Source organism: Malaclemys terrapin, chromosome 6 (genome assembly GCF_027887155.1).
Source record: "Malaclemys terrapin pileata isolate rMalTer1 chromosome 6, rMalTer1.hap1, whole genome shotgun sequence".
Classification (NCBI taxonomy): domain Eukaryota; kingdom Metazoa; phylum Chordata; order Testudines; family Emydidae; genus Malaclemys; species Malaclemys terrapin.
Genome location: NC_071510.1, coordinates 108338394 through 108353351, shown reverse-complemented (window position 1 = coordinate 108353351; position 14958 = coordinate 108338394). Strand labels below are relative to the sequence as shown.

The 14958-nt window shown below is 48.6% G+C and overlaps 1 protein-coding gene across 8 annotated transcripts in view; it reads right to left on the bottom strand.

The window, feature by feature from the left end:
* The window catches only part of CPLANE1 (ciliogenesis and planar polarity effector complex subunit 1), a 183073-nt gene that overhangs the window by 24411 nt on the left and 143704 nt on the right, over positions 1–14958 (bottom strand). For 7 of the 8 annotated variants that reach the window (XM_054032044.1, XM_054032045.1, XM_054032046.1 and 4 more), the window contains 4 exons: positions 10828–10921; positions 9704–9847; positions 6344–6374; positions 5494–5625 (listed from right to left, as the gene is read on the bottom strand). In XM_054032044.1, the coding sequence (XP_053888019.1) occupies positions 5494–5625; positions 6344–6374; positions 9704–9847; positions 10828–10921 (401 nt within the window). Of the gene's footprint in view, positions 1–5493; positions 5626–6343; positions 6375–9703; positions 9848–10827; positions 10922–14958 lie in introns of those variants that run through there. The other variant, XM_054032051.1, reaches the window with a different exon arrangement.

Sequence of the window (14958 nt, the reverse complement as noted above, 5' to 3'; positions counted from 1 at the left end):
AGCCTCCCCACGGAAGGAGGAATGCATCTACAATAGAGCCTGGGCTGTGATTCAGGAAAGAGCAAAACTACTGGCACTTCCTGTTGTGTCGTGTGGTGAGCAGGTCTATCTGGGGAAAACCCCACCAGTGGAAGATGAAGTTTGAATCATCCAGGCATAGGGACCACTCATGGCCGTAGAATGACCTGCTGAGATAGTCCGCCAACTCGTTCTGTACTCCAGGGAGGTACGATGCTTGCAGGTGTACTGAATGCTCTACACAAAAGTCCCAAAGCCTGATGGCTTCCTGGCACAGAGAAAAGGTGCATGCACTCCCGTTTGTGGATATAAAACATCGCCGTGGTGTTGTCTGTCATACCTGATACACATCTCACGGTCAAGTGGGCTCAGAAAGTCTGGCATGCTAGGCGGACCATGCTCAGCTCTCTGATGAGTTGGAGCGCGAGTTCCGCCTGAGACCAGAGGCCTTGAGTCCTGAGGTCTCCCAGATGTGCTCCCCAGCCTAAGGCCCCCACTAGTGAGAGGGATGGCTGAGGACTGTTGAAGGGGACCCCTGCACACACTACCTGCAGGTCGAGCAACCACAGGAGTGAGTCGAGGACCAGGAGAGGCAAAGTCACGCCGCTGTCCAAACTGTCCCAAACCGGCCGATACACTGAGGCTAGCCACGATTGAAGCGGCTGGAGTCTGAGCCTGGCATGTTGTTCCACATAGGTACAAGCGGCCATGTGTCCCACGAGTTTCAGACAATTCGTTTATGTGGTGATGGGGAACTGCCTGAGACTTTGAATGATATCACCCAGGGCCTGAAACATGGCTTCTCGGAGGTATGCTCTAGCCTGTGTCGAATCCAGTACCACCTCTATAAACTCTATCCGCTGAACCAAGCACAGCGTAGATTTCCCTATGTTCAGGAGAAGGCCCAGCTCATCAAACGTCGTTTTTATGAAGTTGACTTTTACCTCCACTTGGGCCAGGGAGCAGCCCTTGATCAGCCAGTCATCGAGGTACGGGAACATCTGTACCTGTTGCTGAGCAGGAACGCGACTACGATTGCCATGCACTTGGTAAATACTCGAGGCGCCGCTGACAGGCCAAATGGGAGGACTGTGAACTGGTAGTGGTTGTTGTTCACCACAAACCTGAGGTACCTTCTGTGGGACGGTGTAATTGCTATATGAAAATATGCGTCCTTCAAGTTGAGGTAGGGTGACCAGTTGTCCTGATTTTATAGGGACAGTCCCGATTTTTGGGTCTTTTTCTTATATAGGCTCCTATTACCCCCCACCTCCTGTCCTGACTTTTCACATTTGCTGTCTGGTCACTCTAAGTTGAGGGCAGCATACCAGTCCCCTGGATGCAGGGAAAGGATAATGGAGGCCAAAGAGACCATGCGGAACTTGAGTTTCTTCATGAACCTGTTGAGTTCTCGCAGGTCTAGGATGGACCTGAGCCCACCTTTGGCTTTCAGTACTAGGAAATACCAGGAGTAGAAGCCCTTGCCCTTCAACTCCTGAGGAACCTCTTTCACTGCTCCCAGTGATAGGAACGAGTGCACCTCCTGCATAAGGAATTGCTCGTGAGGAGGCTCTCTGAAGAGGGACAGAAAAGGGTGGTGGAAGGATGGGAGGGCCAAGAATTGGAGGGAGTATCCCCTTTCTACCATCGGTCCGATGTGATACGGGACCAAGTAGGGTAGAAAGGGGATAGTCGGGACAAGAAGGTAAGGCAGGTTGGATCCAGCCTATGTACTGGTGTGCTGTCCTCGAGCGTGCCTTCAAAAGGCCTGCTTCTGGCCTGAAGACGGCTTAGATTGGCCAGAGCCCTGGCCTGAGGACGGGTGCAGTCTCTTTCTGCCACTCCTGCTCCTCCTCTGGGAACTGTCCTGTCAGTTCTGCAGTTGGTAGAACCGCTGAGGAGGTTGCAGCCTGAAGTGCTTCCGCTGCATGGAAGGAGTGTGGAAGCCTAGCGACTTGAGGGTGGCTCTTGAGTCTTTTAGGCTACGCAGCCTTTTTTTTGTTTTCTCCTAAAAGAGAGCCGAGCCCTCAAAGGGGAGGTCTTGGATAGTCTGCTGGACTTCATATGACAGACCAGAGACCTGTAGCCAGGAGCTCCTGAGGCCCTAACCCGAGTAGCCGCAACCACCCGGCTGCAGTGAGGCTCGGGAAATAAGCTTGCTCTCCTTCACCAGAGCTGAAAACTCGGCGCGGGTGTCCTGCAACAGCTCCGCAAACGTAGTCATTGCTCTATAGGTATTAGAGGAGTATCTGCTTACAATGGCCTGCTGGTTCGAAATGCGGAGCTGCAAGCCACCAGTCAAGTAGACCTTTCTCCCGAAGAGGTCAAGTCTTTTTGCCTCCCAGTTCTTTGGGGAGGGTCCCTGGTAGCCCTGGCATTCACACTGTTTGGCAGCATCCACCACCAGGGAATCTGGTGGAGGATGGGTATATAAGTGCTTGTGGCCCGTCGATGGCACAAAATAGCATCTTTCATTTCGCTTAGCCGGCGGGGGGAGGGAGGGGGAAGGGGGAGGGAGGAATGAGGTTGGGGTCTGCCACAAAGTCTTTGTGGTGTCAGAAACGTTTTTTATGAGGGTCAGGGAAATGTGTGCAGGCCCAGAGGGGGCGAGAATATCCACTATGGGATCAACATCCTCCACAAGATCCTCAGCCTGGATGCCCAGGCCCTTGGAAACCTGCCGCAGCAATTGCTGCAGAACCCTGTTGTCCTCTAGGGCCGGGGCTATGGAAGTGCCCGGCACAGCCTCTTCTGGCGAGGAAGAGGAAGAAAGCCCTGGAAGGAGTGGCTGCTCCCTTCCCTCTGTGCCCAGGGAGTCTCGCAGTGCCTGGGGTTCCCGGGCATTGATGTCCAGCTGGACAGTGCCGTGATAGATATTGGGTGCTGTGACTGCAGAAGACTGTTGATGCCAGAAGAGTCGGTGCCGGTGTCAGGATCGCTGGTGCCAATGCCAATGTTGACGGAATCATTGTAATAGGCGGCGGTACAGGGAGAGCCGATATCAATGCCATGAGTGGTGGTAACCCGGCATCGAAAAGTGCTGGAGCCGCTCCTGATACAGCTGGCGCCAACAGAGCTGGAGGTGGTATAAAGTTAGCCAAAGCTATTGATGCCACTCTGGAATGGGACCTCTGGCTTTGCCCTTCGATTTGGTGGAAGGCCCAGGGCATCCAGAAGGCCATTGCGTCAGGTTTTGCCATTGCGCCAGCCACGGTGCTAAGTTTGCTTCTCCTGGTCCTGCCATGACCTCGATCTCCTACTCCTGTCAGAGTGAATGTAGTCAGACTCCGATGTCTCCAAGAAGGAGAACCACGGAGGTGCAGTACTGCGAGGCACCGACAGTTCATGGCGTGGGCTAGGGGACCCACATGGCTCCCACACCTTGGCCGGGGGTGTGTGCTCTGGGGTTGGTGAGCACCACGACATCATAGTTGGCTTTCCCCTTGACGGTACCAAGGGACAGGACAGTGCTGGTGATTCATCTCTCCTGGGAGCAGAAAATGGCACCGTAAGGCACAACAAGTCCTGGGCCGCCCAGAATGCCTCCAGAGTCTATGGGAGCTGCAGCTGTTGACTCCATGGGCCTGGCAAGGAGGCAGGGTCCGGACTTGACTGCACCGCCACTGGGGCAGGAGTCGATGCGACCCTAGCAGGTGAAGGGGCAGAAGTGGTGTGGCCCGACTGGGATCTCTCAGTGGCTGGCTCCTTGGTCTTGGATGAGGGAGAGCGGCCCTTCTCCGGCCTCCTTTTCTTTTGTGGCACTAGCGATTGTGACCAGTGCCTTCCCGCAGCCTGTACACGGAAGGAGCTGTGACGGTGCAGAGAGGCTCACGAGTCCCTTTTCAGCACCGGTTCCCCTGTAGATGGTGCTGGGGCACTCTGCACCAAGAAAGAGGAGGTGATAGGCATGGGATCCCCCCGATCTGGTGTCTGACTGGGGCCAGAGCGTGGACTCCATAAAAAGGACTTTAAGACATTGGTCTCTGTCTTTCAAAGTCCTAGGGCAAAACCCGTGACAGATCCTGCACTGGTCTTTCTGGTGACTCTCCCCTAAGCACCTTAAGCACAAGGAGTGCGCGTCATTTTTAGGCATGCACTTGCCACAGGCCTCACAAGTTTTAAAGCCCGGGGACCATGGCATTCCACGAGGGGAATCCCCAAATTAAACCTAACCGCTAAAAATAACTACACTACCAGTACTAATAACTAACGGTATGAAGAACTATATACAATGGACACTGTGAACGGCGCTTGCCAAGGCAAGAGCTATGAGATGTTCCAGCTAACCCTCACTGGCAATAAGGAGGAACTGAGGGGTGGCGGGTCAGCAGGGCTCTATATGGAGCGCCATGAAGGTGTGACTCCATGGGGCACCCTGGCCGACCCGACAGATGCTGCTATGGGAAAAATCTTCCGTCTGCCACGCACGTACGCACTTGATTGGAATGGACATGAACAAGCACCTGAAGAAGTCATCCTCCACCCCAGCCTCATTTCCCCTGAGTGGGCTCTGCAGTGGGGAGTGGGCATGACTCCAGTACTGGCTTGGGTTCAGCCCGTTTTTACCTTTGCGATCCATTGAAAAGCGTCTGCCTGTCTAGATTTGGCCCACAGTCTGCCTATTGACTACCCCTGGTTTAACTAATCCACTTCAAATTCACACTTCTGGTTAATTCAGATTAATTTTCCTGGAAGTCCCCTTACAGACAAGTCCTAAAGCTAATTTTTTTCAAACGTGTCCTCTAATTTGTGTACCTCATTTTTCAAGTCCCTCATTCTAAGACATTTAGGACCTGATTTTCAGAGGCATAAAGCACTTGCAACTCCAAATGCAGTCAACAGAAGCTATGGATATTCAGCTCCTGTAAAAATAAGGCCTCAAGTTGAGCACTTCCAAACTGAACCAAATAAAACTGATACCTTCAAATCAAGATTAGATTTCTTTCTAAAAGATTTGCTCTAGTTTAAACACAAATGATTGGATTTGATTACTGAATTATTGAAAAAAATGACGGGGTGAAGTTCTATGGCCTGTATTATGCAAGAGGTCAGACAAATAGATCATAATGGTCCCTTCTGGCCTGAGAATCTCTTAAAGAGTTAGTGGACACTTATGAAATTTTTCACCAAAATAATGTGTTCATATGGAAATTTATACCTCCCCTGTTAAACACACATTTTGTGGAAGCTAAGTAGATTGTATTCACTGTTCGAATACTAGTGCCACTGAAGTCAATGGAAGTGCACTCATGCTTAAAGTTAAGCATGTGTGGAAGCGTTTGTAGGATTATATTTAAGAGACAACGACATTTTATAAAGCATTTATTTAATCATGCTAGTTTTAACCAACAAGCTGCTTGTTTTATTAAAGTTTTAAACACTAGTGACTTTAAACAATTTAATTTACATTAATTAATATTATAGCTGCTGTAACTCAGTACAAAGCAGAAGTGAAGACGACTGCTATATTATTACCTGGAGATACTTCTAGCCTGTGTTTTTGTAATGCCCAGTTCTGTAGTGGAAATGCCACCCTCTGTTACAAGATCATCAATAACATCAGTAATACCACTTAGTCCAGTAATTTGCAGGGGATTGTCTATAAAACTCAAATTAAGGAAAAAACAATGTTGTTACTAAAACAGGAATATATTTCCAAGAAAAACTAAAATTAAAATATCTTAAAATCTTCACTTTTGAGCTCAGGTGGGCAAGAATATTCTCCTTATTCAAGAGCAAGTTACCCATACTCTTGTCTACCAAGTTGCCCATATTTCTACATGTGTATTGTTAGAGTTACACAGAACAATATTCTAGCTGTGACACACATGAATCCATTTTCATTCAATGGTTAAATACCTCTTCAATACAGAACTACAGCCTGCTGGGTTGCATTTTTATTCAATAACTTTATAATGGTTTCATTGTGTTAATTCTGCCTTTTTATATGAGTATTTCAATGGAAGCTGTGTGTGCTTGTCCAAAAGCAAAAATTAGCCCATAAAAATAACATAAAAAAACATGCATAAAAACTAGTAATGTCTTTCTTAAATACTCCAAATGTGCAAAAGAAACATAATTTTTAGTGGACTGCATGGTGTCTTATATAAAACATGTTTATTCATATCATATTAGTGCATGTTAAGGTTATTCTGATCCAGGTTACGTATATAAAACTGCCTGACTAGAAAAGCATGACATATATGCCTAGATTTCTGTATAGATAAGATTTCCAGTTTGATACTCCATTTTCCAGTAGGCTTTTTAGAAATACAATGTTGGCAATGCAGTTTAACAAAATCTGCGATTATTTCAAAACACTTACCTATCACCTAAATCTTCATTTATATGAATGTCTGAAATAGAAATAGCTTTAATCAATTAAAACACATGCATTAACATCTAATTTCTATGCAAATATAACAAGACATACAGATTTGTTAGATGAAATATAAACTTTCAAAATTGATATGTTTATATTATAATGAATATATGTACTATTGTATAGTCTTAACTACCTTGTGCTCATGGCAGGATTTTGGAATACACTATCTATAGAGCCCTACCAAATTCAGGGCCATGTAAAAATGCGTCATGGCCCATGAAATCTGGTCTTCTCCCATGAAATTTGGTCTTTTTTGTGCTTTTACCTATATTATACAGCTTTCATGGGGGAGACCAGCGTTTATCAAATTGGGGGTCCTCACCCAAAAGGGAGTTGCAGGGGGGGTCACAAGGTTATTTTAGGGGGGTCATGGTATTGCCACCCTTACTTCTGCGCTGCCTTCAGAGCTGAACAGCTGGGGAGCGGTGGCTGGTGGCCAGGCGCCCAGCTCTAAAGCCAGCGTCCCACCAGCAGCAGTGCAGAAGGAAGGACAAAAATACCATCCCATCCCACCTTCAGAGCTGGGCAGCAAGAGAGCGGCAGCTGCTGCCTGAGGGCCCAGTTCTGCAGGCAGCAGTGCAGACGTAAGGGTGGTAATACCATACCATGCCATCCTTAATTCTGCACTGTTGCTGGCAGCGGCTCTGTCTTCAGAGCTGCTGGCCAGGAGCCCAGCCTCTGTTCTCCAGTTGCCCAGCTCTGAAGGCAGTGCCTCTACCAGAACAGTACAGAAGTAAGGATAGCAGTACTGTGACCCCCCTACAATAACCTTGCGACCCCCGCACAACTGCTTTTGAATCAAGACCCCTACAATTACAATACAGTGACATTTCAGATTTAAATAGCTGAAATAATGAAATTTATTATTTTAAAAATCCTATGACCATGAATGTGGTAGGGCCCTAATCATCTAGCATCACTATTACTACTTAGTGGTCAGAGACATTCAGCGTAACAAAGATCAATCTTGGCCCTTAGTTTGGAAGGTACAGCTCTACTTTTAAATACAATTTAGTAACTGGTATAAAACCAGTCTGGCTTTTTATATCATTTGATGTTCACTGCTTATAAGCAAACCTCACTTGGGAGCTGAGATTTTAAAACAGTGGTGCCAACACTTTTCTCGTCGTGCCCCGCTTTATCAGTATTGGAATCTGTCCGCGCCTCCCTCCATTACTGAACAATTGGCTCAGCAGAGGAGCTTGGGCTGAAGGTAGGGCTCGGGGCAGAACTGGGGATGAGGGAGGAGCTGGGGCTCGAGGTGGAGCTGGCCCAGGGAGAGAGAGTGATAATGAGGGCAGAGCTGGGCTGGGGCTGGAGCCGGGAGTGGAGCCAGAACAGTAAGAGGAGCCGTGGCCAGGAGTGGAGCTGGGAGGGGAGGCAGGACTGGGGCCAGGAGCTGAGCTAGGGCCAAGAGCTGGGTCCAACCCGTGGCTGGGGTTGGAGCTGGGAGTGGAGCAGTGGCCGGAGGAAGAGCTGCAGCTGGGGCTATGGACGGAAGCAGAGCTGCAGTTGGGGCCAGAGAAGAGCTGGGGGCAGAGCAGTGCTGGGTGGCACTCCCTCCCCGCCCTCCATGGGGGCTGGCCAGGGCCCCATCGCACCCTTCCAGGGGGGCACGCCCCACAGTTTGGGGATCACTGTTTTAAAACCATTAGGTAGGCTGCTACAGCTTGAGAGCTAGATTCATAGTCACTCACCAAAAGTACACCTCTACCTCAATATAACGCTGTCCTCGGGAGCCAAAACATCTTACTGCGTTATAGGTGAAACTGTGTTATACTGAACTTGGTTTGATCCGCTGGAGTGCGCAGGCCTCCCTCCCCCCCCGGAGCGCTGCTTTACCACGTTATATCCGAATTCGTGTTATATCGGGGTAGAGGTGTGCATATAATAACTAAGAATGTGAAAGAAGAGAACGGCAAGAGAATTGTCATGTCAGTACAAATATTTACTTTGCACATTGAAATGAGGCTAGATGAAATAAAATGAGCATTCAGGCTAGGATACAGCTAAGGGAACTGGTAGTACTGACATATGGCAACACATTTCATCGCCATGTGGTGGACTGGAGTTAAATTCTCAACTCAAGTCACTGGGCAGATAAAAAGGAAGGGATACTGGCTTCAGAATCAGACCCAAAATTATTTACTTTCCTTCAACAACATTCTAATGGAGGCATCCTTGGACATAACACAGGATATAATACCCCTCTGGACTGTCATCAAACATTAACATACATCTGTACATTAAACGTGTGTGCATGGGTTACAAAAACAGTGCTTCTACACTCCTGAATGCATAAATCAAGTAACCGAGAAAACTTGCAAACTGATCTTTATGAACATATTACCACCATGATACTTCACATAATGCTAATGATCTCATCGCACACTAAGCCATGAGGACCTTTGTTGGGCTTGGCAGAGAGATTGTGTTGCTCCTTTAAGGGTGGTTAGAGAGCCAGAGAGTTATCTGCAATACGGAGGAAGCTCCATCCCAGGTTAGCATGGGGATGCTGACCTATTACCCCCTCCTTGAGGTGATTGGAAGAGAGGGGGACTGTTTATGCTCATATCTGAGCCGTGAAAGCCCTCTTTTTGCCTGGACAGGCAGAGCACCACCCACCTTTCCAACAATATAAGTAGCTGAAATACCAGGTTTTCGTTATGATCCACTTTGGGCATTATGCTAGTTTTTCCTTTTGGGGGTCTGGGAAGGAGTTTTTCCTCACTGCCAGTTTGGCAAAGGCAAGGTGTTTTTTTTTTTTTTTTTTTTGCATTTCCCACAGTGGACTGGAGTTTTGGGGAGGAGGGAAGAACGAAAGGGGGGATTAGGCTATGATGTCACAACTCATTATGTAAGTGCAGATACTCTGTAGGAAATGGATACAGTGATCAGATAAAATGGACTCGGGAAAGATTTAAAGGAGGTATTCATTGAAAGAGGGGAAACTGTGGGAGGGCAGGTTGCTGTGAGGTCGGGACTCCTATGACTGGGTATGGCAGGGAGTCAACCCCTCCGCCCTTTAGCCCCATTAACCCTTATTCAAGGGGGGTGGAGGAGGTCCCAGCAGCCTCCCTGGGTAAATGATTATGAAATTACCTGCACTGTACAATTTTATATGCTGGGTACTTCCAGACATTTAGTAATAAATTTGCAGCCTAATTAAACCACAAGCAGTGTCTCCTCTCCTCCTTCCAGCATAGCCAGACAATGAGAAAGATTGCAGCAACACAAAGAAATGTGTCTACTTGCTTTTTAACAAGTAAACGGGAAAAAGGGTATATTAAAGAATGATACCGGATGATGACTTTATACGACTCAGAAGGTTAGCAGATGAAGTTGCAGGGGAAAGAGAGTGAGCTTGCAAGGCTGTATAACTGGTTACAGAATATTCAGGTCTTGAACCCTCCTCTTCTTCATCCACAGAGCTCACATAACGTGCTGATGCAATGGAAGAATTAATAGACACAGTAAGTAAAACATAGTAAAAAAAATCCAGACAAAAACCAGAAAATGCAGTGAAATAATATATTTATGAATTTGTGTTATGGATTGATTAATATACCCTTCTAACCAAAATAAACCCCAAACCCAATGTATTCAGATCACTATGCTGCTGAAAGTTAACCAGTTGAAGTATGGAGCCATACTGCTCCAGTCTGAGCTCCAGAAGTCGTTGTGGCTCCTGGAGTTGCCATGTACATGGTAGCCTGCCCATGTGAAGGACTAAATTATGGCTCATCCGTGCAGTGGGTCGTGGATCAATTTTGTGTATCAATACAGAATGTAGCCATGATCTGGCCATATATCTGATATGAAATCATAATATGTTCCCTCTTGGCCTCAATTAATCAGTACAGTGCAGCAGAGATACCCATATAAGTATTTTCAATCCATTTTCTAGACAAAAATAATCAATTACATAATCAATACCTCACCACTAAGAAACCAATTTAACTGATGTGACCTTTTATTAAATCAGGCCAAAGGGTAGTAATATATCCTTTTAGCCACCAAAACGGCATGAATAATGAAATTTTATTACAACGTAGGGAAAACATTCAGAGGCCAAATTATCATGTCTTACAAAATTAGTGTGGAAGCCAATGCAAGCCCTGCAGTTAATTTTACAAAACAACTGCAATAAGAACCATTACCTCTAAAACCCAAGATCAGGTCCTGCATCTTAGTCATGGAAACAATTAGAAGTATATAAATAATTTCTAGTCCAATGTGGTTGAGTAAATTCCGCTTATATCAGTACTCTAATTTTCTACCTTTCATTTTACCTCTTCTTGATTGGTAATCTGATCTTTCCCCAATTTTATAATTGAGGTAACATTACTTTAAGTGGTAATAAATTTGCAAAATTCCATGATTCAGCACAGGGCCCATCACTCCCCATTTAGCAGGACACATACCTTCATCAATAACTCCCACACCTTCAGAGAACAAGGAAGCTACACCCAAGTTCGGACTGGCAGCCATTCCTAAATCTTCTATTGTTTTTACTATCTAAGAAAAGAACCCACATACTTGATAAAAGTATTTTTGATTAATGTTTTGTTTAAATGAAACAATTATATATGAAATATTCATGAAAGGATTGTTTTAAACAGAAATATCTATTTAATATATTTAATAAATATATTCTTATTCAAAACATTTTCAACTAAATAAATAATTTGGTTGTGAGAAGAGCCAAAGGAGCCCTAATTGAGTCTTGTTCAATCGGTTCATGTAAACAGCAAATCTTTAAAAACCTTACCCTGCTAATGTTTACAATACTATTCACATGAGAAGTCCCATTAAGCTAATGCTACTCATATGCCTAAGGGCTTGTCTACATGGTGAGTTAGTGCGTAGCAAGTCAGGGTGTGAAAAAAAAATGTAACTGTTGTTCTTTGAGATGTGTTGCTCATGTCCATTCCATTCTAGGTGCGTACGCGCCCATGTGCACAGTCGTTGGGGACTTTTCTCTTTACGTTATCCATAGAGTTGGCTGTGGTGCACCCTTGAGTGCCGCACTCATGCATCGGTATATCAGGTAACACTGATCTTACGTCTTCTCAGTTCCTTTTCGCCGGCAATTTTGACAGAGGGGCAGGAGGGCGGGTAATGGAATGGACATGAGCAACACATCTCGAAGAATAATAGTTACAGAAGGCAGGTAGCTGTTTTTTCTTCTTCGAGTGCTTGCTCATGTTGATTCCATTCTAGGTGACTCAGAAGCAGTATCCTCGGAGGTGGGCTCAGAGTTCACAGTCTACAGCTGTGGTCACCAACTGGTCGATTGTGATCTCCGCCAGCACAGCGGGGCTGCTGCTAAGACAGGCTCCCTGCCAGCTCCGGCCCCACACCGCTCCCGAAAGTGGCCAGCGCAGCCTCATGGCAAGGGAACAGGGATCTCCCTCCGCACGCTGCTCCTGCCTGCAAGCACTGCCCCTGCAGCTCCCATAGGCTGGGAACAAGGAGCTATGGCCAATGGGAGCTGCGGGGGCAGTGCTTGCAGAGAGGGACAGCGCGCAGAGCCACATGCCACCCGCCTGCCCCCAGGGGCACTTTGGCCCCTTTTGGAGCAGTGTAGGGCTGGCGTAGGCAGGGAGCCTGCCTTAGCGGCAGCCATGCTACACCACCAACCAGGAGCTGCCAGAGGTAAGTGCTGCCCGGCAGGAGGCCGCACTCCAACCCCCAGCCCTGAGCCCCCTCCCAGAGCCATCACCCCAAACCAGCCCTGAGCCTACTCCCGGAGCCACCACCCCGTGCCCCCTCCTGCACCCCAACCCCCTGCCCCAGCCCTGACCCCCCTCCCAGAGCCAGCATCCTGTACCCTCTCCTGCACCTGAGCCCGGAGCCCCCTCCTGCACCTTGGTTGTTGATATAGAACATAGCTGCTATACTGTCCATCAGGACTTGGACCACCCTGCTCTTTAGGTGAGGTAAGAAGGTGTGGCAGGTGAAGCGGACCTTCCTGATATTGATGTGTAGTGAACAACTGAGGTGGGACCAATGACCTTGTGTGCTGAGATTGCCTAGGTGGCTTTCCCACCCCAGGTCCAAAGCATCGGAGATGAGGGTAATCAACAGCGGGGGCAGGGGAAGAGGGGGCGCATGAACGGGGCTCCCTCCAGCAGTGATGCAGGGTTTTGCCACCATGCAAGTGACAACAGAACATTGTCCGGGACCTTGACTACACGGTCCATGCTGTGTCTGTTGGGGATGTAGACCAACACCAGCCACGCCTGCAGAGACCTGAAGTGGAATCACACATGCCGAACCACGTAAGTTATGGCTGCCACATGGCCCAACAGCCACAGGCTTGTATGAGCGGTGGTGAGAGGGTGAGCTTGTGTACACAAGATCAGGTCCACCACGGCCTGGAACTGGGTCTAGGGGAGGAAAACCCTGGCCCAGGTAGAGTAAAGGATCGCTCCAATGAACTCTATGCGCTGCGTCAGGACTAAGGTTGACTTTGTCTCATTTATTAACAGCCCCAGGTCGCAACACGTGGAGCAAACCAGGTCGAGATGATGATGTACCTGATCCCGGGATTGGCCTTTTATTAACCAGTCGTCGAGGTACAGGTAAATCTGTACACCTTTTTGCCTCAGGTAAGCGGCCACTGGCACTATACACTTTGTAAACACTGTCAGTGCCGACAACAGGCCAAAGGACAGTGCCGTGAATTGAAAATGGCAGTGGCCCAACAAAAACCGGAGGAAACACCTGTGCCCAGGGAAAATAGAAATAGGCGTCCTTTAAGTCGAGGGTGGCACACCAGTCTCCTGGATCCAGGGAGGGGATAATGGAGGCTAGAGAGACCATGCAGAACTTTAACTTTCTGAGAGACTTGTTGAGCTGTTGCAGGTCTAGAATCGGTCTGAGGCCTCCATTTGCTTTTGGGATTAGGAAATAACGGGAGTAGAACTCTTTCCTTCTCATGTCTGGAGACACCTCCTCCACTGCCCCCAGGAGCAGGAGGCTCTCGACCTCTTGCATGAGTAGTTACGCATGAGAAGGGTCTCTGAAGAGGGACTGGGAAGGGGGATGGGAGGGAGGGTCAGCCACAAATTGCAGGATGCAGCCCAAAGAAATTGTGTCGAACACCCAACGGTCCAAGGTCAGCCACGGCCAGGCCGAATGGAAGGAGCGTAGACAGTCGAGGAGAAAGCAGGGGGGGTAGATCCTGGGCAGTAGCTGGGCACCATCCTCAGGCACATACTCAAAATGCCCATTTCTGGCTGCCCTGGTCTTTCTAGCCTATTGAGTGGTGTGCAGGTCCAAGGACCAGAGGCTGGCATGGGAGTTTTTAATGCTGTGGAGCTGTGCGTCTGTCAGCTCCGAGAAGAGCCCTGCTCCCTCAAACAGGAAGTCCTGAAGGCTAGCCTGAATCTCCTGGGATAGCCTGGAGGACTGTAACCAGGAGCTGCGCCTTGTGACCACCACAGAGGTGACCACCCTGGCCGCTGAGTCCATAGCATCGCTGGCCATCTAGAGGGTGCCTCTCGCCACTGCTTTGCCCTCTTCCACCAAGGTGGCAAACCTGGGCTTGGTCCTGTGGAAAGCCCTCCTTGAACTTGCTGATGGAGTCCCACCCGTGAAGTTGTACCTGCCTAGCAGGGCCTGATGGTTAGACACCCGAAATTGCAGGCTGACTGTTGAATAAATTTTCCTGCCAAACAAGTCCAATCTCTTGGCATCTTTATTTTGGGGTATGCCACTGGCCTGACCCTGCCTGTGCCTTTTGTTGATGACAGACACTACCAGGGACCTTGCTGGAGGGTGGGTGTACAAATATTCAAATCCCTTTGCTGGAATATAATATTTCTTTTCCGCTTTTTTGGAGGCAGGCGGAATGGAAAAGGCAATTTTCAGGACTCCTGGGAGAACAGGCATCACAACCCGGGCCGGGATGGAGGAGGGTATGACGTTGAAGAGGTCGTTGGACTCTTCTGCTAGCTCCTTGACCTCCAAGTTCAGGTTAGCAGCCACCCTTTTGAGCAGGGCCTCATGCTCTTTGAAGTCATCGGGGGGGCTGCTTGCTTGTGAGGGATTCGCTACTGCCTCATCCAGAAACAACAAAGATGACGGTACCGCAGGGTGGCTTCCCTTTGCCTGCCCGAGGACGGCTCCTTGGGCGTTGGGGCCCATTGTGACACTCCTGTGACAGACTCGGCACCATGCACTGATACCGGTGCCTGCTGGTCCAGAGGCAGTTTGTCTGGTGTGGCCTGAGAGGAACGCTGGGAGTACGGGACCAGTATGATGGGTACACCCCATGGGCTCCAGTATTGCCACTGCGGGCCTCTGCCCCTGCTGCTGCCGGAGCTGTGCCTGTCTCGCGGGCCACTGGCGATTCGCCTCTCCTAGTTGAGGGGTTGAACTCTCCCACAGACTTGGATCACTGCCCTTCTGGTGACCAGGGCAGAACCACAGATGCCTGAGTCTGTCAGCTGACCCTCGTCGGCGACCGGTAAGGAAAGGGCAAGGAACGGTGCCTGCCCGAAGAGCGGTATCGGGGAGTCAGAGACGGTGACACGACCAGGAATGAT